The 22,765-nt window shown below is 44.2% G+C and overlaps 1 protein-coding gene across 1 annotated transcript in view; it reads right to left on the minus strand.

Annotated features, from left to right (window-relative positions):
- Nucleotides 1-22,765, minus strand: part of syne3 (spectrin repeat containing, nuclear envelope family member 3) — a 102,441-nt gene that overhangs the window by 15,722 nt on the left and 63,954 nt on the right. Inside the window, exons 10-11 of the mRNA XM_080202116.1 lie at nt 19,605-19,751; nt 6,419-6,574 (exon numbers count right to left, since the gene is read on the minus strand). Of these exons, the coding sequence (XP_080058242.1) occupies nt 6,419-6,574; nt 19,605-19,751 (303 nt within the window). The remainder of the gene's footprint in view (nt 1-6,418; nt 6,575-19,604; nt 19,752-22,765) is intronic.

Below are 22,765 nucleotides of genomic sequence, written 5' to 3' on the forward strand. Positions count from 1 at the left end.
ATCTATATCCTGCTGTATCCTTATCGCTTTACACAAATCCCCCAACCTTTGTGCCGTCTGCAAACTTACTAATCAAACCAGTTACATTTTCTTCCAAATCATTTAATATTACTAACAGCAAAAGTCCCAGCACTGATCCCTAAGGAATGCCACTAGTCATAGCCCTCCATTCAGAAACACACTCTTCCACTGCTATCCTGTCTTCTATGACCGAGCCAGTTCTGTATCCACCTTGCCAGCTCACTTGATCCCATGTGACTTCATCTTCTTCTCCAGTCTGCCATGAGGGACCTTGTCAAAGTTCTTAATGAAGTCCATGTAGACAACATTCACTGCCCTGATCAATCATCTTTGTCACTTCCTTGAAAACCCAATTATGTTAGTGAGACATGACCTCCCCTTCACAAAATCATGTTGCCACTCACTGATGCATCCACATATTCCCAAGTGGGAGTAAATGCCGTCTCAAAGAATCCTCTCCTAGTCCTGGACTCCCCGACCACTGGGAACATTCTTTCGGAATCTACCTTATCTAACTCCGTTAGAATTTTATGTTTCAATGAGATTCCCTCTCACTCTTCAAACGTAAAGCTCACCAGCCTGTAATTACCTGAATTATCTTTGCTACCCTTCTTAAACAAAGGAACAACATTGGCTATTCTCCAACTCTCAGGGACCTCCCCTGTAGCCAATGAGGATAGTTAGATGTAAATAAATGTTGCAGTTGTTCACCTAACTGGTGATCTGGAATTATTACATTGGCGACAGAATAAAAGAAAAAAGCGGTCTCAAGATCTTCAGTATTAAACTCAAAAAGTTCAGTTCAAGTTGAGAAACAAAATAGTGCAGATATTCCCCTATTTGGCTAGACCCTTTTGATGCTCTATAAAGGATTGGACATAATACATTGAATGTTTGGACTACTAGTTTCAGCCAATGGAATAGAGATGGAGGGGATGAGAAAAGCAATCCTTCTGAGCATGTGTGGGATCAAGGCCTACAACGTAGTATGCAGCCTCACATCCCCAAGCGCGCCCGATTCCCAGTCACTCACTGAAATATTGAATTGGTGAAAACACACAACCACCTGAAGCCAGTAATATCACAATGATTTAAACTCAACTCAACTGGGAGAGCTCCTGGGGAGACTATTGCAACTTATATTACCAAGAAAGATTTCAGATCATTGCGACTTCGGAGCCACTCTCAATGAGTATGCTGCAGGGATCTGTAGGGATAGGACATATTCAGGAATAGTGATGGTGGCGCCTGGGACATTGTCTGTAAGGTATGGTTCAGAGAATGAGCATGAATACGAACTAGTCAATGAGACAGCTCTCCCAGTTTTGGGACAAAACTTCCAATTTTGGCACAACCTCCCAGAGGAGGATTTGGTAACGGGACAGAAAATACCCAGAGATGATGTTTCAGATATTGTCTGTCAGGTATGATTTCAGAGTATGATTATGCTTGGCCTTTGTTTAAGTGGTCTGTGAGATAGCTCCTCCAATTTCAACAATAACCTGGAGATCATATTGACCAGAAATGGAACTGGACCAGTCATATAAATACTGGCCAAGAGAACACTTCTCATTTTATGATGGAAGGAAAGTCATTGACAAAGCAGTCAAAGGAAATTGGGTCTAGGGTCTGAGGAGCTTTTGCAGCAACGTCCTGTGGCAAAGATGATTGGCCTCCAAGAACTACAACCATCAGAGGCTTTAAATTCTGCAGCGAGTAACTCATCTCCTGTTCACCCTCTACAGGACACAAGTGTGATGGAATATTCTCCACTTGTTTGGATGAGTGAGCCTCCAACAAAACTTAAGAAGCTCGACAAGTCCAAGACTCTTAAATCGGCCTCGCAGGTGGAGGAGGTGGTCAAGAAGGCGTATGGTGTACTGGCCTTCATTAATCGAGGGATTGAGTTTAGGAGTCAGGAGGTAATGCTGGAACTTTATAAGACCCTTGTCAGGCCTCATTTAGAGTATTGTGCGCAGTTCTGGTCGCCTCACTATAGGAAAGATGTAGAAGCTATTGAAAGGGTACAGAGGAGATTTACAAGGATGTTGCCTGGACTGGGAGGCATGCCTTATGAAGTTAGGTTGAGGGAGCTGGGACTCTTTTCCCTGGAGAGACGAAGGTTGAGAGGCGACCTGATAGAAGTTTACAAAATGTTGAGAGGAATAGATAGGGTGGACTCTCAGAGGCTATTTCCCCGGGTTGAAATGGTCGCTACGAGAGGACACAGATTTAAGGTGCGGGGAGGGAGGTTCAGAAGTGATGTTAGGGGTAAGTTTTTCACTCAGAGGGTGGTGAGTGAATGGAATCGGCTGCCGTCAGTGGTGGTGGAGGCGAACTCGCTGGGGTCTTTTAAAAGACTTCTGGATGAGTATATGGGGTTTAATGAGATTGAGGGTTATAGATAGGTCTGTAGGTTGGTAGGTGATGATGTGATCGGCGCAACTTGTGGGCCGAAGGGCCTGTTTGTGCTGTAGTGTTCTATGTTCTATGTTCTAAGATAAAAGCAGCCCACTTGACTAGCACCACATCCACCACCTTACACATTCACGTCCAAGTGCATTGTGCAGCAATGTTTCCAATTTACAACCATGCAATTCTAACCAAGATTCCTTAAACACTACCTCCCTCACCCACACTCTGTACCAGCTAGAATGACACAAAAGCTGAACCACATGATAACACAAAAAACTGCAAGATCTCCTCCAATTCGCCCACCATCCTTCACTAACAATGGATCAAAATCCTGGAACTCCCTTTTTAACATCACTGTAGATGCACCAACACCATAGGCACTGCAGCAGCTGAAGAAAGCTGCTCACCGCCACATCCTCAAATATAATTTTCATTTTAACATTGTAAAACAGTTGACTCTAATCACACAATAACAAAATCAAGACCATAATTAAGACATTGTAAGAAGTCTTGAATAAAGTCCAACAGGTTTATTTGGTATCATGAGCTTTTGGAACACTGCTCTTTCATCACCGAATGAAGGAGCAACACTCCAAAAACTTGTGATACCAAATAAACCTGGTGGACTGTAACTTAGTATTGTGAGACTTCTTACTGTGCCCACCCCAGTCCAACGCCAGCATCTCCACATCATCTTAAGACATCAGTATTATTAGGTTCCAGCATTTATCATAAAAACATAGACACCAGAAGCAGGAGCAGGCCATTCGGACCTTTGAGCCTGCTCCACCAATCATTTTGATCATGGCTGATCATAAATTCAATATCTTGATCCCCCTTCCCCCCCATATCCTTTGATCCCTTTAGCCCAAAAGCTATATCTAATTTCTTCTTGAAATCACATAACTTTCTGGTATTTGGTTCTGCGGTAGTGAATTCTACACATTCACCACCCTCTGGGTGAAGACATTTCTCCTCACCTCAGTCCTAGAAAGTTTACCCCTTATCCTCAAACTATGACCGCTGGTCTTGGACTCCCCCACCACTGGGAACATTCTTTCTGTATCTACCTTGCCTAATCCTGTTAGAATTTCATAAGTTTCTACGAGATCCCCGCTCTGCTAAACCCCAGTGAATATAATCCTAACCAACATAGTCTCTCCTTACATGACAGACCTGCCATCCCAGGCATCAGCGTGGTAAACCTCTGCTGAATTCTCTACACAGGATGTCCTTCCTCAGATAAGGATACCAAAACTGCACACAGTACTCCAGGTATGGCCTCACCAATGCCCTATACAACTGCAGCAATACATCCCTATCCCTAGGCTCAAATCCTCTCGCCACAAAGGCCAACATATTATTTGCCTTCTTCACTGCCTGCTGTACCTGCGAGCTTACTTTTGCATGAGGACTCCAAGGTCCCGTCGAGTATCCACCTCTCTCAATTTGCACCTATTCAAGTAATAATCTGTGTTCCTGTTATTGCCACCAAAGTGGATAACCTCACATTTATCCACATTATACTGCATCTGCTATGCCGATGCCCATGCCCACACACACAGCCTGTCCAAATCATGCTGAAGCATCTCTGCATCCTCCTCACAGCTCACCGTCCCATCAACTTTGTATCATCTGCAAATTTGGAGATAATACATTCAGTTCCCTCTTCCAAATCATTAATACATAATGTGAACACTTGAGGTCACAGCACAAATCCGAGGAAACCCACTAGTCACTGACTGCCAATCAGAAAAAGACCCATTTGTGTCATTCTTCGCTTTCTCCCTGCATACAAGCTTTCTATCCATCTCAAGACAATACCTGCAATCCCATGTGCTTTAACTTTACACAGAGTCATAGAGGTTTACACATACGGAAACAAGCCTTTCAGCCCAACTTGTCCATGCCACCTTTTTTTTTGAAACCCCTAAGCTAATCCCAACTGCCTGCATTTGCGCCATATCCCTCCACACCCATCGTACCCATGTAACTATCTAAATGCTTTTTAAAAGATAAAATTGTACTCGCCTCTACTACTATCTCCGACAGCTTGTTGTAGACACTCACCACCCATTGTGTAAAAAAATTGCCCCTCTCGACACTTCTGTATCTCTCCCCTCTCACCTTAAACCTATGCCCTCTAGTTTTAGGCTCCTCTACCTTTGGGAAAAGATATTCACGATCTACCTTGTTTATTTTATAGACCTCTATAAAATCACTTCTCAGCCTCCTACGCTCCAGAGAAAAAAGTCCCAGTCTATTCAGCCTCTCCTTATAACTCAATCCATCAAGTCCCGGTAGCATCCTAGTAAATCTTTTCTGCACTCTTTCTAGTTTAATAATATCCTTTCCACAATAGGGTGACCAGAATTGCACACAGTATTCCAAGTGTGGCCTTACCAACGTCTTGTACAAATTCAACAAGACGTCCCAACTCCTGTATTCAATGTTCTGATCGATGAAATCAAGCATGCCAAATGCCTTCTTCACCACTCTGTCCCCCTGTGACTCCACTTTCAAGGAAGTATGAACATATACTCCTTGATCGTAGTAATCTGTTACGTGTGACCTCGTCGAAAGCCTTCTGAACGTCTAAATAAATCATAACTAGTGGTTCTCCTCAGTCAACTCTACTACTTACATCCTCAAAGAACTCCAAAAGATTCATCAAGCATGATTTCCCTTTTGTAAATCCATGCTGACTTTCTCTGATTATATCATTGTCTTCCAAATGCTAAGTTATAAAATCCTTGATAATAGACTCTAGCAACTTCCCCAGTACTGACGTTAAGCTCACTGGTTTATAGTTCTCTGTTTCTCTCTACCTCCCTTTCTGAATAGCAAATTTAATTAGTTACCCTCCAATCTGTAGGAACTATTCCAGAGTCCAAAGAATTTTGGAAACTAACCATCTGCTACTTCCAGGGTCAATTTCTTAAGTACTCTGGGCTGAAGATGATCGGGATCTGGAGATTTATCCTCCTTCAATCCCATCAATTTCCCCAAAACCATTTCTCTACTAATGCTGATTTCCTACAGCTCCTCATTAAAACATGCTTCTCTCAGCACTTCTGGTACATTATTCACGTTTTCCTTTCCATCTGATGAGAATCAGGCAAACTGTCCTGTAGTTTCTTCAGGGTCTCTCTCTGTGAGATAGTAGAGAGGTAGATTGGAGTCTTGTCAGTGTGTACATACGGAACCTGATCCTCTGGAATAAATCATGCCAGATATTCAAAGCTGACCCATACCACCTCCTGCACGAGCACCTGGGTTTGATTTATATCACCTGCATTAAAATGGCCACTTCTGTACAGAGACATGTGACACAGTGGTCAGCGCTGCTGCCTCAAAGCACTAGGGACCTGGGATCGATTCCTGACAGCATGGTGGCACAGTGGTTAGCACCGCTGCCTCACAGCACCAGGGACCCAGGTTCAATTCCTGGCAGCACGGTGGCACAGTGGTTAGCACTGCTGCCTCACAGCGCCAGGGACCCAGGTTCAATTCCTGGCAGCACAGTGGTTGGGCACTGCTGCTTCACAGTGCCAGGGCCCCAGTTCAATTCCTGGCAGCACAGCGGCACAGTTGTTAACACTGCTGCATCACAATTCCCGTTTTGATTCCTGGCTTGGGTCACTACCTGTGTTGAGTTTGCATGTTCTCCCTGTGTCTGCATGGGTTTCCTCCAGGTGCTCCGGTATCCTCCCACAGTCCATGAAAGATGTGCTAGTTAGGTGTATTGACGCAAACAGGCGCCAAATTGTGGCGACTAGAGGAATTTCACAGTAACTTCATTGCAGTGTTAACGTAAGCCTTACTTGAGGCTCATAAATAAACTTTAAAGACACACCAAGATCCATACAATTTTGTGAACTGAATTGTATAAATCACAAAGGACCGCTGACAAATGAAAAACTAGCATAATTCAGAGAAATGCTATTCAACAGCTTCTGTAAAATCAATTCATCGTACGCACCAAGAGCTCCCCAGCCTCCTTCAACTTTGCCTTATACAATATCCATCGGTATCGCAGATCTTCCAGCTTTGTCTCTTCTTCATTCATGCCAGCAAACTCAGCACTGATGAGCTTTTCAAACATTTTCTGGCCATTAGGAACATGTGATTGCAGCACCTGGAAACAATGCCAAACTCTTCAGAAAGGTTAAAAACCTCTACTACTTTATGCACGTAACTAGAACAAGTTGTTTATTGAACAAACAGAAAACTGAATCCTCCCTACTGGCATTGGGCCATTTTGAGCCCACAGCATTAGTGGTTATATTATGATGACACTAAATGTTTACTCCAAGCAATCAGAATGGTATCTACATCTCATCATTCTGTCATACAGCCTGCTGAGGAATATTTTTGACAAAAAGTATTCTGATTGGATTAGAACTCATGAGATTGCAATTATTATAAACATGCTATGAATACTGTGTATACGACTCTTACGTGTCTAGTGGATTATAGTTTGTGCGTCAATAGTTTCAATTCGTGGCTCCACCTACTCAAGACAAGACAACCACGTTCAAAGGTGCAAGGTCTGTCTTCAACACAAGTCTCTCAATATTTCCTCACATAAAGCTCAGACTGGCTTATGAAGGAGGCTAAGTTTGCTTCATGGAGTGGGGCCAGTAACAGCAAATCTGAGGAATTATTTTCCAAAGCATCCCTACAGTGCAGAAGGAGGTCATTCTGTCCATCAAATCTGCACCAACCACAATCCCACCTATCCCTATTTCCTTAGCCCCTATTATTTACCCTGCTAGTCCCTCTGACATAAGGGGCAATTTAGCATGGCCAATCAATCTGACCTGCACATCTTTGGATTTCTCAAATTAATCTGATTCTTTGTATTTTTGAACAAGTGTGATGGACATTACTCAACCTTGGTATTAACATTTCCTGAAACCATTTTAAAGAAAATATCTTTTTTTTTCGGAATTCCTTAGAGCGTCATTTACTGTCAGCCCCTCTTTAAACACCTCAGTCAGAAGAACCTTCTTGGTTCAGGACTGCTCAACAGTTGCTTTACCCTCCCAGTCACCCTGAAATCACAGGAACTTTGATTTAATTTTATTTGTTATCACGTATTGGGATACAGTGAAAAATATAGTCTCTTGCGTGCTCGTTCACAGAGAAGGAAAGGGCTATTCAAAAGTCTGATGGTAGCAGGGAAGAAGCTGTTCTTGAGTCAGTTGGTACATGTTTTCAGACTTCTGTACCTTTTCCCAATGGAAGGTGGTGGGACAGAGTATGTCCAGAGTGCATGGAGATTATGCTGGCTGATTTCCCAAGGCAGTGGAAAGTGTAGACAGAGTCAATGGATGGGAAGCTGGTTTGGGTGATGGACTGGGCTACATTCATGACCCTTCATTGTTTTGGACAGAGCAGGAGCCATCCCAAGCTGTGATATATCTGGAAAGGATGCTTTCCATGGTGCATCTGTAAAACAATTGTGGAGAATCATAGTGGCCATGTCAAATTTCCTTAGCCTTCTGAGAAAATAGTGGTGTTGGTGGGATTTCGAACTACAGTGTCAGTGTGGAGGGACCAGGACAGGTTGTTTGTGATCTGGACATCTAGAAACCTGAAGCTCTTGACCAGCTCCACTTCATAACCGTTGATGTACATGAGGCACGTCCTCCCACTACATTTCCTGAAGGTGATGACTATCTCCTTCATTTTACTGATGTTAAGGGATAGATTATTGTCGTTGCACCATTTCACTAGAATGTCTACCTTTCTCCACCGACCCACTGTGGTGGCGTCAATTTGAAAATGGAGTTGGACTGGAATTTGGATCCGCAGTCATAAGTGTAGAAGGAGTGTACTCAGTAGACTGAGCTATGGTCAACATAGAGTCAGACATAAGTGACCTTGTTATCCAGGTGTTCCAGGGTTCAGTGCAGGGCTAGGGAGATGGCTTCTGCTGTGGACCTGTCAAGGCAATTGGCGAATTGCAATGAATCTGGAAAACTGGAGTTGATGTGTGCATTAATAACCTTTTGAAGCACTTCATAATAGATGCCAGAGCCACTGGGTTGTAGTCACTAAGGATGGTATCTAGCTTTTCTTTGGTATCAGAATGACGGTCATCCTCTTGAGGCAGGTAGGAATCTCAGATTGGAGTAAGGTGAGGTTAAAGATGTCTGCAAATACCCCTGCAAATATGTCTGAAAGGCATGCTGATTAGGTGCACTGACCCGAACAGGCACCGGACTGTGGCGACTCAGGGAATTTCACAGTAACTTCACTGTGGTGTTAATGTAAGCCTTACTTGTGACGAAATAAATGTTACTGCCAAGTCGTCCGGGCCAGTCGCTTTACATGGGTTAACTTTCAAGAAGGCCAATCTAAAGTTCACGATGGTGACCTAGGATACCGGTTCGGCTTAGGCTTCTGGGACGTACAACATGTCTTCGCCTTGTAGCCTGTTCTGTCATACAGACCTTGCCATAATCGGTGGGTGTTTGTGTAGCTAGCCTGGGACTCTAACTTTGTCCGGTATTGTATCTTGGCATCTCTGATGATTCTCCATGGATTTTATCTGAATTTCCTGTATAGGTCAGGATTAGCCAACTAGAACACCTCAGACCTGGATTTCAGTAAGCAGTGGATGCCCCTGTTCATCCATGGTTTCCAACGAGACACTCTGGTTTAGTCTCTTTCTACGTACTTATCAACAAAGTCTGTCACTGGAATGTATCAATTCTATCAAAATCTTTCACAATTTAAAAATTTACTGCCAAAGTCATAGTGAAAAATCAAACTAATATACACGGACTTACAAAAGGCATTCGTACAGGAAAGAGATGGAGAATCACGTGAACTGGTGCAACAACTATACTCTCTCCCAATGTCAACAAAACAAAGGAGATCGTCATCGACTCCACGAAGTGCAGTGGAGAACATGCCCCTGTTTACATCAATGGGGGTGAAGTAGAAATGGTCAAGAGCTTCAAATTTTTAGATGTCCAAATCACCAACAGCCTGCCCTGGTCCCTCCACGTCGACACTACAGTTAAAAAAGCCCACCAACACCTCTACTTCCAATGGAGACTAAGGAAATCTAGCATGTCAGCTAAAACTCTCACCAACCTCTACAGATGCATCATAGAAAGCATTCTTTCTGGTTCTATCACAGCTTGGTATGGCTCCTGCTCTGTCCAAGATTGCAAAATCGTACAAAGGGTCATGAAAGTAGCCCAATCCATCACGCAAACAGCCTCCCACCCATTGACACTGTCTACACTTCCGCTGCCTCAGAGAAGGAGCCAGAATAATCAAAGACCCCATGCACCCCAGACATTCTCTCTTGCACCATCTTCCATCAGGAAAAAGATACAAAAGTCCGAGGTCACGTACCAGGCAGCACAGTGGCACAGTGATTAGCACTACTGCCTCATAGCTCCAGGGATCTGGGTTCGGTTCCTGGCTTGGGTCACTGTCTGTGTGGAGTTTGCACATTCTTCCTATGTCTGCATGGGTTTCCTCCAGGTGCTCCGGTTTCCTCCCACAGTCCAAAGATGTGCGGATTAGGTTGATTGGCCATGCTAAATTGTCCTGGGACGCACAGATTAATAGAATTAGCAGGGAAATGTGTGGGGTTACAGGAACAGGGCCTAGGTGGGATTGTTGTCGGTGCAGACTTGATGGGCTGAATGGCCTCTTTCTTCACAGAAGGGATTCTGTGATTCTACCGACACAAGAACAGCTTCTTCCCTGCAGCTATCAGACTTTTGAATGGACCTACCTCGCATTAAGTTGATACTTCTCTACATGCTAGCTATGACTGTAAGCATTCTGCACTCTCTTCTTTCCTTCTCTATGAACGGTATGCTTTGTGTAGTATGCAAGAAACAATATTTTTCACTGTATACCAATACATGCGACAATAATAAATCAAATCAAAGATAAAGTGCCAACTAAAAGGTTTGTCAGCAATATAGGGGTGGTGTTGAAGAATGTTTTTCAGACTGCAGAAGGGTACACAAGTTGCTTCCCAGTGATCGCTGATAGGATCACTCCTTGCCTTCAGAGTACATTAGGCATACAGGACATAATTTCAAAAGTTACATACAAAACAAACTTGTAATATAATGAACTGTGGGGAGGACAGTGATTAAAATAAAAGACAACAGGATCCTGGGCTAAAAGCAAGGAATTTCTGATGAACCTTTGAAAACTATAATGTACAGACAGCCTCAACAGAAATATAGAACACAGAACACTACAGCACAAACAGGCCCTTCAGCCCACAAGTTGCACCGATCACATCTATACCTACCAAGCCATAGAACTATCTGTAACTTGCAATCCCATTAAATCCCATGTACTCATCCAGAAGTCTTTTAAAAGACCCCAGTGAGTTCGCCTCTACCACCACCGACAGCAGCCGATTCCACTCACTCACCACCCTCTGACCGAAAAACTTACCCCTAACATCTCCTCTGTACTTGCTTCCCAGCACCTTAAACCTGTGTCCTCTCATAGTGACCATTTCAGCCCTGGGAAATAGCCTCCGAGAATCCACCCTATCTATTCCTCTCAACATTTTATAAACCTCTATCAGGTCGCCTCTCAACCTTCGTCTCTCCAGGGAGAAGAGACCTCGCTCCCTCAACCTATCTTCAAAAGGCATGCCTCCCAATCCAGGCAACATCCTTGTAAATCTCCTCTGCACCCTCTCAATAGCTTCCACATCCTTCCTGAAGTGAGGCGACCAGAATTGCGCACAGTACTCCAAGTGGGGTCTGACAAGGGTCCTATAAAGTTGCAGCATTATCTCCTGACTCCTAAACTCAATCCCTCGATTAATGAAGGCCAGTTCACCATATGCCTTCTTGACCACCTCCTCTACCTGCGAGGCCGATTTGAGAGTCCTATGGACCCGGACCTTCTGCTCTTCAACCCAGTGAAGACTCCTACCCTTGATATTGTACTCCTGCATCCTGTTGGTCCTGCCAAAATGGACCACTACACATTTATCCACATTGAAGTCCATCTGCCACTTCTCTGCCCAGTCTTGCATCCTATGTCACGCTGCAACTTCTGACATCCCTCCAGTCTATCCACAACACCAGCAACCTTTGTATCGTCGGCAAACATACTAACCACTCTGGATTACTACCTGAACTGCGTGCAGATGGGCGTAGGGTAGATAGGATTAAAGAGGTGAATGGGTGGCTCAGGGATTGGTGTGGGAGGAATGGTTTTGATTTATGGGGCACTGGCACCAGTATTGGGGCAGGTGGGACCTGTTCAGGTGGGATGGTGTTGGTCTGAACCGTGCTGGGACCAGAGTCCTGGCGAATTGTATAAATAGGACTGTGGGTAGGGCTGTTGTGGAATTACAGGGTCTAAAGTAAAGGAGAGGGTACAGGTACGGGAAGAGGCCAAGGATGTCCCAATAGTAAAGGGAGTAGGGGGCATGAGTAAGGTTGGTAGCGTTCCTTCAAATAGGGTCCAGGTGAAGGCTGGGATGAAGACACTTTATCTGAATACACGAAGCATTCGGAACAAATTGAATGAGCTGGTGGCGCAGATCAGCACAAATGGTTACAATCTGGTGGCCATTACAGAGACGTGGTTGCAAGGTGACAGGGACTGGGAGCTGAATGTACAGGGGTATCAAGTGTTTAGGAAGGATAGACAGGAGGAAAAAGGGGTGGGGGGGGGGTAGCTCTGCTGATTAAGGATAGTATCAGGGTGGTAGTAAGGGAAGATATAGGAGTCAAAGAGCAGAACGTGGAATCGCTGTGGGTGGAGATTAGGAACAGCAAAGGGAGGAAGACGCTGGTGGGTGTCGTCTATAGGCCCCCAAATAATGACCTGGAGGTGGGGCGGGCTGTTAACGCGCAAATAAATGCTGTGTGCAGAAATGGAACGGCAATAATTATGGGGGATTTCAATCTACATATTGATTGGTCGACCCATGTTGAACGCGGTGGGCTTGAAGAAGAGTTCTTGGAATGCTGCCGGGATAGTTTCCTTGAACAGGGTATGTTGGAGCCGACGAGGGAGCGAGCTATCTTAGATCTGGTGTTATGTAATGAGGCGGGTAGAATTAGGGACCTTGTTGTGAAGGATCCTCTTGGGAAGAGTGATCATTGTATGGTGGAGTTTCTGATGCAGATGGAGGAGGAGAAAGTAGGATCCCAGACCTGTGTCCTTTGTTCGAACAAAGGGGAGTACGATAGGATGAGAGAGGAATTGGCGAATGTTGATTGGGGGCGCAGATTGGGAGGTAGGTCTGCTGAGGAACAGTGGAGGATCTTTAAGGAGATCTTTCTTGGTGCTCAGCAGAAACTTATTCCGATGGTAAAGGAGGATCGTAGGAGAGGTGATAATCAGTCGTGGATAATGAAGGAGATAAAGGAGAGTATTAAATTAAAAGCTGATGCGTTTAGAGTGGCTAAAAGTAGTGGGCGAGAAGAGGATTGGGAGAGGTTTAAATATCAACAAAGAATGACAAAGAAGTTGATAAAGAAAGGAAGGATAGACTATGAATCTAGGCTAGCGCTAAATATAAAAAAGGATAGTAAGAGTTTTTATAAATATATAAAGAGGAGGAGGCTGGCTAGGGTGAATGTTGGACCCTTAGAGGATGAGAGGGGGGATTTAGTGGTGGGGGATGAGGAAATGGCTGAGGCCTTGAAGAACTTTTTTGCTTCGGTCTTCACGGAGGAGGACGCGAATAGTTTGCCGGGTGTTAACGATGGAAAGATGGTAGGAGTGGAGGGCCTGAATGAGATCATTGTTACTAGAGAGGCAGTACTCGACAGACTAGAGGGAATGATGGTGGACAAGTCCCCAGGACCAGATGGAATGCATCCAAGGATTCTGAAGGAAATGGCAGAGGTGATAGTGGATGCCTTGGTGATTATTTTCCAAACCTCGCTGGATTCCGGGGAAGTGCCGGAAGATTGGAAAATGGCTCATGTTACGCCACTGTTTAAAAAGGGTAGCAGGTAAAAGGCAGGGAATTATAGGCTGGTTAGTTTAACGTCTGTTGTAGGAAAAATGCTTGAATCTGTAATCAAAGAGAAAATAGCGAGGCATCTTGAGAAGAATTGTTTGATAGAGCAGACGCAGCACGGATTCATTAAGGGGAAGTCATGTCTGACGAATTTATTGGAATTCTATGAGGATGTGTCGAGTGCGGTGGATAGAGGGGAACCGGTGGATGTGGTGTTTCTCGATTTTCAGAAGGCGTTTGATAAGGTGCCGCACAAAAGGTTGTTACAGAAGGTTAGGGGGCATGGAGTTGGGGGTAAGGTGTTAGCGTGGATAGGGGATTGGCTGTCAAATAGGAGGCAGAGAGTGGGTGTCAATGGGTGTTATTCGGATTGGCGGTTGGTGACTAGTGGAGTGCCCCAGGGATCGGTGCTGGGGCCTCAACGATTTACCATTTATATAGATGATCTGGAGGAGGGAGCCGAGTGTAACGTGTCGAAATTTGCTGATGACACAAAGATAAGTGGAACAGCAAATTGTGCGGAGGGTGTGGAAAGTCTGCAGAGGGATCTAGATAGGCTGAGCGAGTGGGCGAGGACCTGGCAGATGGAATACAATGTTGGCAAGTGTGCGGTTATCCACTTTGGTAGGAATAATAGTAGGAAGGACTACTACCTACAGGGCGAAAAGCTGCAGCATGCTACGGTGCAGAGGGACCTGGGGGTCCTTGTGTGAGAGTAGCAAAAACCCAGCCTACAGGTGCAGCAGGTGGTCAAGAAGACAAATGGGATGCTGGCCTTCATAGCAAGGGGGATTGAATATAAAAGTAGGGAGGTCTTGCTGCAACTGTACAGGGCACTGGTGAGGCCGCAGCTGGAGTACTGTGTGCAGTTTTGGTTGCCGCACTTGCGCAAGGATATTTTGGCCTTGGAGGGAGTGCAGAGGGGGTTCACTAGGCTGATACCGGAGTTGAGGGGGTTGAGCTATGAGGAGAGGCTGAATAGACTGGGCTTGTACTCGTTAAGAGTTTAGAAGGATGAGGGGGGATCTCATTGAGACGTCTAAGATGATGAAAGGGATGGATAGGGTAGAGGTGGAGAGGTTCTTCCCACTCAGAAAGGTCAGCAGGACTAGAGGGCACAGCCTCAAGATAAGGAGGGGGCAGTTTAGAAAAGAGTTGAGAAGGAACTTCTTCACTCAAAGGGTGGTGAATCTCTGGAATTCTCTGCCCGTTGAAGTGGTGGAAGCTGCCTCGCTAAATATATTTAAGACGCAGGTAGATAGGTTTTTGGTAGGCAAGGGGATTAAGGGTTATGGGGAGAAAGCGGGGAAAGTGGAACTGAGCCACGTCAGATCAGTCATGATCTTACTGAATGGCGGGGCAGGCTCGAAGGGCTGGATGGTCTACTCCTGCTCCTATTTCTTATGTTCTTATGTTCTTAACCCATCCCTCCACTTCCTCATCTAGGTCATTTATGAAAATGACAAACAGCAAGAGTCCTAAAACAGATCCCTGGGGCACTCCACTGGTGACTGACCTCCATGCAGAAAAAGACCCATCCACAACCACTCTCTGCCTTCTGCAGGCAAGCCAGTTCTGGATCCACAAGGCCAAAGGCCCTCAGATCCCATGCCCTCTCACCTTCTCAAGAAGTCTTGCATGGGGGACCTTATCAAACGCCTTGAAGTCCATGTAAACCACGTTCACCGCTCTTCCTGCGTCAATGTGTTCAGTCACATTTTCAAAGAACTCAACTAGGCTCATAAGGCACGACCTGCCTTTGACAAAGCTGTGCTGACTATTCCTGATCATTCTAAACTTCTCTAAATGCTCATAAATCTTGTCCCTCAGAATCCTCTCTATCAACTTTCCAACCACTGAGGTCAGACTCACCGGTCGGTAATTTCCCGGGCTATCCCTGTTCCCTTTCTTGAAAATAGGAACCACATCCGCAATCCTCCAATCCTCTGGAACCTCTCCCGTCTCCATCGACGATGCAAAGATCATCGCCAGGGGCTCTGCAATCACTTCCCTCACCTCCCACAGTAACCTGGGATACATCCCATCCGGTCCCGGCGACTTATCTATCTTGATAGAATTTAAAAGTTCCAACACATCCTCTCTCTCAATATCCACATACTCAATCTTTTCAGTCTGCCGCAAACCTGTAGTACAACCTCCCAGATCACTTTCCACCGTGAATACTGAGGCAAAGTACTCATTAAGCACCTCTGCCACGTCTTCCGGTTCCACACAGACTTTTCCCCCTTCACCTTTTACAGGTCCTATCCCTTCTTTTTTCATCCTCTTACTCTTCACATATTTGTAGAACGCCTTAGGAGTCTCCTTAATTTTACCCGCCAAGGCCTTCTGTAGAAGAAATTAGATTCATATAAGCAATTAGGTTGCATAGAAAAGTAAGTCTGTTTTTAAACGGACTTGCTATAGTAGGGGCTAAAGCTGCAGCAGTAGCTAAAGGGTTAATGATTCACTATATACTCACCATTATACTGAAAATCAAGAAACTAGCTGAAGCAGGCAGGGTTAGAAAAACAGGGCCTAGCAGACACTCAAGGTCTAAAGGCCAGATAACGGGCCATCTGCCTTTAGGAGGATAGAAAAATAAACCACCATTCTTCTTCTCTATCTAGTTACGGTAAATCACAAGGGACAGGGACTGTAGGATGATTTAGGCCAAGGACACTATAGATAAGTCCTAGGACCATAGTTTTAATTCATGGGACAATGATTAAAGGGGTAATAGAGATAGTAAGGATAATAGGGAGTATTGTAACCTGCTTGCAGAGTTGTTTATTTCACTGTATAAAAATAGCGCGGGTTTGTTCAAAAATTCAGAGTTCTCTCGGTGTTGACTGAGGTGTACTCTCCGTGATATCACGACAATAAACTCTCCTGACGCCTGACTCTGAACGTCTCTGCCTGAGTTATTCTGAGCTAGGAATTTCCTTGACACCTTCTCATGTCCCCTTCTGGCTCTCCTAATTTCCTTTTTAAGCTCCTTTCTACAAGCCTTATACTCCTCTCAATCCTTAACATCTCTTCGCTCTCTGAACCTTTTATACACCTTTCTTTTCTTCCTGACCAGGTTCACCACAACCTTCACGCACCACGGCTCCTGCGACCTACGAAAACCTCCTTGTCTCATCGGAACATCGTCGTTCAGAGCTCCAGTCAAACATTCCTTGAAAATCCGCCACCTTCCTTCAGTACTTTTCCCCAAGAACACCTCCTTCCAGTTTATTCGTCCAATTGTCTGCCTAACGTCATCATATTTCCCCTTACTCCAGACAAACACCTTCCTAGCCTGCCTGATCCCCTCTCTTTCCAATGCTATCATGAAGGAGATAGAATTATGATCTCCATATTGTATTCAATTCCGGGAACCACAATTAGAAAGGGTTTGATGGCTTGAGTCAGGGTACAGAAAAGATTCACGAGAAACATTGCAGAGACAAAGAACTCACTTACGTGGAAAGACAGGAGAATAACCCCAGCTTTCCCATAGAGAAAAGGTTGAGAGGAGATTTGCTGAAGACATTCAAAATCATGGTGGGTCTAGATGGAGTAGATGGGGAGAAATTGTTCCCGCTGTGGAAGGTTCAGGACCCAGGGGAAACCAAATAAGGCAACAAGCCAAAGAACCAATGGTGACTTGAGGAAAAACATTTAAATGCAGTGATTAGGATCTGGAATGCACTGCCTGTGTGATGGATGCAGATTTAATTTGGCTTTCATAAATGAATTGAATAAGCACCTAAAAAAAGTTTTGGGAATTACAGAGAGGGGATTAGTCTGGGTGGGTTACTCTTACAGAGCACTAGCAAGGCCACATTAGGCTTTCCTTCTGTACTATAATCAATGAATTTATGATTCTTGATTTTACACTCAAAATCTCTTGCAATGGGGTCCAACGTTGCGTTGCCTTGCTAGCAATTTTACCACATTCAAGGTAGATTTAAATGATTTATCCTCTGGTTGTTTGACTTCCTGTTACTCTTCCACCTTTTGTTACTAGCCGTGCTAGCATTACTGCTAAACAAGTCAGATCTCAAGAGTGGAACCTGCTTGTTCCTAGTTGTTTGAAGAAACTGTGGAGGGCTGTTACTGAACATGTTCACAGGAGTTTGCCAGTGAACTTTTAATACAAAGAATAAAATGTTTGTTAAATAAAAAAAATGAACTATATTACACTTGACAAAAAAAAAGGTTGGAAAGATTTTAGTTGAGACACCAGTAAATAAGTCAAATCACATTATTCCTTCACCCCAACTATATCTCACAAATTTGTAAAGATGATACAATTTACAAAATCTAGCTAATACTATTCAGGATATCAGCACCTGTAAACTAATAGGTGAACTGTGGTCAGACACACCATGTTCCAAAATGAGTGACAGATGCCAACAGAATATCCAGGGATTTCTCAGCAGCTTCTCCAGGCCAAGTGGTCTCACTGAAACATTGAGTCTAACATCAGGACTTGTTGGCCACAGGAGGAGCGTTCATCACAAGGTTCAACATGCTGATAATCAGCTAGGAAATCCTTCCACCACTTCCCCTACAATTCCTTAAAAGATAAGGAGCAGTGTGTAGGTGTGAAGGTATGGTTAAAAAAAACCTGAAATTCGGTGTTTAACAAGAGGGCTTCCAATCTCCATGCTTGAAGAGCTCGCCTTAGAATTCTCTCCCAAAATCTCCCTTTCAATTGGACATCTTTAACAAGAATCCATCTCCAGGATTTGAAACTCGCCTCCCAATGTTTTTTCTTCGAGATCTCTGCACACACTTAATTTGCAACTTCCAGGCTCACTCTCAGATACTTAGCCATGCCAGGCTGAACACCACTGCTCCAGAAGTCTGCAGTTACACGTCAACAATCTTCAGCTGCCTCCTCTGACTTTTCCCACGACCACTTTATTTCAAGTCTACTCTCCGGAGTTCTGTCTTTAACTTGGAGATAATTGCTTCACACCTTTTTTTTAAAACTTAACAGGACCTGTTTCTGTCCTCTTTCTGTATCCTGCTCTTTAGGACACCTGCTTTGGAATGGCATCCCTTTTCCAGATCACCTGACCTCTTTTTTGTACTATTTCACGTTTGTTGTTTTTTCTTCTTCAGCCAGGAAACCAACCCTGCACCTGTGAGAAAAAAAACTCGAACTGCATAGGTCTCTTTCCTGGCCAGGAGACATGGGAATCAACTAACTACACATGTGCAAAAATCTCAATAAAAAGTCCCAGCTGGTCTAAGTAACATTTGTTCCAACAGAGCTCCCTCTTTGTCCAGAACTGGTGCCAGTGACCAATGAATCAAAACCCCTTATTTTCACATCATACCATGCATTCAACCTTGTGGTCTGTTTGACCCAATGCCAATTACCCATGGACTAGGCAATAAATCAATTATAACCCTTGTGGTTCTGCTTAACTTGGACCCTAGCTCCTCAAACTTCCTCAGCAGAACCTAACTCCTAATTTCATTCATGTTTTTGGTTCCTGTTTGGACTATGACAACTGGATCTTCTCTCGCCAACTCCGAGTTCTTTTCCAGCAGGAAAGGTAACATAACCAATGGAGCTGTCCGTATGGCTACATAGAACAGTACCTATTCCCTGGACTACACTGTCTCATTCCATTACCACATTTTTTTACTCTTTCCGCTTGAATGGCCTCTTGTTATATGCTGTCATTACCATTTTGCTCATCCATTCCAAGATTCCCCTCATCCACACAGACAAGAATCTGCTGGATAATGGCAAAGGTCAAATAATGCTTTCCCCCCCACTAATGTTCTGCCACAGGTTCTAACTCAACAACTCTTAGTTGACATTCCTCAAGGTGCAGTCATTTACTACAGTTACAGTTGTGAGGAATTGCAATGCTACCCACAAAATCAACATGCTGCAATTGCTGAGTTAGTAGCCTGTGGCTTCAAATCCCACTCCAGAGCCTTGCTTACAGAATCTACATCAGTGCTAGAAAGGCAGTGCAGATGGAAGACCACACTGCTGGACTGTCATAGTGCTCTCTGGCACAATTCTGTGCTGCAGCTTAACACGGTTTGGTAACATGCTATTGCATCACTCTTTGATACCACATTACCTTCTAGTAATACATAGACACTCACAAATATTACAGGTTAATGAACTGGCAACTTAAGGGTCCCAAATTTCTCTGACCTTTAGACTTTGTTTTCTGTTTTTTCTTCCTCTGCTGTTCCTGGCACTTCCATCAATTAAAATATTTGTCAGCTTCAGATCTTCATTCTTTAGCCACTCTTCAAACTTCAGCAACAGCTTATGATCAGCAGGATCTCGACAATTTACCTGTCAAAGAGTAAATTGGACTTTATGATTCATCTAAAACAGTATATGGACTGTAGACACTTGAAATAAAATCAGAAAATGCCTGAAATACTCAATATTAAGTCTTACATTTCTAATATTTACCACTTCTGATTAGAAGTCAATAACGTTAACTCTGTTTCGCAGATGCTGCCAGTTCTGCTGAACAACTCTACAGTTTTTGCTTTTATTGGTTTGAAAATCATGGACCATTGACACTGTATTCAAACTATGGAAATTAATCTTGTGAGATTAAGTTCCAAGAAAAGCAAACCCTGCAGTTAAGTCCGTCTTATAAGACCATAAGACATAGGAGCAGAATTAGGCTACTCGGCCCATCAAGTTTGCTGCGCCATTCAATCATGTATGATATTTTTCTCATTCCTATTTTCCTGCCTTTTCCCCATAACCCCTGATCCCCATATTAATCAAGAATTTATCTCTGTCTTAATGACACTCAATGACCTATCCCTCAGTGGCAAAGAGTTCCACAGATTCACCACTTTCCAGTTGAAGGAATTCCTCCTCATCGCTGTTTTAAATATATAAAGGGCAAAAGAGTAACAAGGGAGAGAGTAGGGCCTCTTAAGGATCAACAAGGTCATCTATGTGCAGATCCACAAGAGATGGGTGAGATCCTAAATGAATATTTCTCATCAGTATTTACTGTTGAGAAAAGCATGGATGTTAGGGAACTTGTGGAAATAAATATTAATGTTTTGAGGAGTGTATATATTACAGAGGAGGAGGAGCTGGAAGTCTTACAGCGCGTCAAGGTAGATAAAACTGCGGGACCTGATGAGATATATCCCAGGATGTTGTGGGAGGCTAGGGAGGATATTGCGGGTCCCCTAGCCGAGATATTTGAATCATCGATAGTCACAGGTGAGGTGCCTGAAGACTGGAGAGTGGCAAATGTTGTGCCTTTGTTTAAAAAGGGCTGCAGGGAAAAGCTTGGGAACTACAGGCCAGTGAGCCTCACATCTGTGGTGGGTGAATTGTTGGAAGGTATTTTGAGAGACAGAATCTACAGGCATTTAGAGACGCAAGAACTGAGTGAGGACAGTCAGCATGGATTTGAGAGTGGAAAATCATGTCTCACAAATTTAATAAGAACATAAGAAGTAGGGGCAGGAGTAGGCCATCTAGCTCTTTGAGCCTGCCCTGCCATTCAATAAGATCATGGCTGATCTGAAGTGGCTCAGTTCCACTTTCCCGCTTTCTCCCCATAACCCTTAATTCCGTTGCCTACCAAAAACCTATCTACCGTGTCTTAAATATATTTAAGAAGGTCGCCTCCACCACTTCAACGGGCAGAGAATTCCAGAGATTCACCACCCTTTGAGTGAAGAAGTTCCTCCTCAACTCCGTTCTAAACTGCTTCCCCCTTATCTTGACGCTGTGCCCTCTAGTCCTGCTGTCCTTTCTGAGCGGGAAGAATCTCTCTATCTCTACCCTATCCATCCCTTTCATTATCTTATACGTCTCTATAAGATCCCCCCTCATTCTTCTAAACTCCAACGAGTACAAACCCAGTCTATTTAGTCTCCCTTCATAGTCCAACCCCCTCATCTCCGGTATCAGCCTAACGAATCTCCTCTGCACTCCCTCCAAGGCCAAAATATCCTTGCGCAAGTGCAGCGACCAAAACTGCACACAGTACTCCAGCTGCGGCCTCACCAATGCCCTATACAGTTGCAGCAAGACCTCCCTGCTTTTATATTCTATCCGCCTCGCTATAAAGGCCAGCATCCCATTTGCCTTCTTGATCACCTGTTGCACCTGCAGACTGGGTTTTTGCGAATCATGCACAAGGACCCCCAGGTCCCTCTGCACCGTAGCATGCTGCAGCTTTTCACCCTTTAAATAGTAATCCCTCCTACTATTATTCCAGCCAAAGTGGATAACCTCACACTTGAAGTTTTGAAGGGGTAGATGAGGGCAGTGCAGTTGATGTTGTCTACATGGACTTTGACAAGGTACCGCATGGTACGTTGTTGGATAAGGTTAAACCTCATGGGATCCAGGGTGAGGTATCTAAATGGATACAAAACTGGCTTCTTGACAGAAGTCAGAGGGTGGCTGTAGAGAGTTCTTTTTCAAAATGGAGGCCTCAGGGATCAGTGCTGGACCCACTGTTATTTGTCATTTATATTAATGATTTGGATGAGAATATAGGGGGTATGGTTAGTAAGTTTGCAGATGACACCAAGATTGGTGGCATGGTGGACAGTAAGTATCTCCAAATGCAGCAGGATCTTGGTCACTTGGGCCAGTGGGCTGACGAATGGCAGATGGAGTTTAATTTAGACAAATGCGAGGTGATGCATTTTGATAGACTGAACCAGGGCAGGACTTACTCAGTTAATGGTTGGGCATTGAGGAGAGTTACAGAACAAAGGGATCTAGTGGTACATGTTCATTAGGGTTAGGGTTGACCCTAACCCTAATCCTTGAAAGTGGAGTCACAGGTGACAGAGAAGTGAAGGAGGAATTCGGCATGCTTGGTTTCATCGGTCAGAACATTGAATACAGGAGTTGCGACGTCTTGTTAAAGTTGTACAAGATATTGGTATAGCCACACTTGGAATACTGTGTGCAATTCTGGTCACCCTATTATAGAAAGGATATTATTTAACTAGAAAGAGTGCAGAAAAGATTTACTAGGATGCTACTGGGACTTGATGGAATGAGTTATATGGCAAGGCTGAATAGACTGGGATTTTTTTCTCTGGAGCGTAGGAAGCTGGGGAGTGACCTTATAGGGGTCTATAAAATAATGAGGGGCATAGACAAGGTAGATAGTCAATATCTTTTCCCAAAGGTAGGGAAGTCTAAAGGTTTAAGGTGAGAGGGGAGAGATACAAAAGTGTCCAGAGGGGCAATTTTTTCACACAGAGGGTGGTGAGTGGTTGTAACAAGCTGCCAGAGGTAGTAGTAGAGGCAGGTACAATTTTATCTTTTAAAAAGCATTTAGATAGTTACATGGACACAAT

The sequence above is a fragment of the Carcharhinus amblyrhynchos genome, chromosome 14 (genome assembly GCF_965287045.1).
Source record: "Carcharhinus amblyrhynchos chromosome 14, sCarAmb.v2.hapA, whole genome shotgun sequence".
NCBI classification, from domain to species: Eukaryota; Metazoa; Chordata; class Chondrichthyes; order Carcharhiniformes; family Carcharhinidae; genus Carcharhinus; species Carcharhinus amblyrhynchos.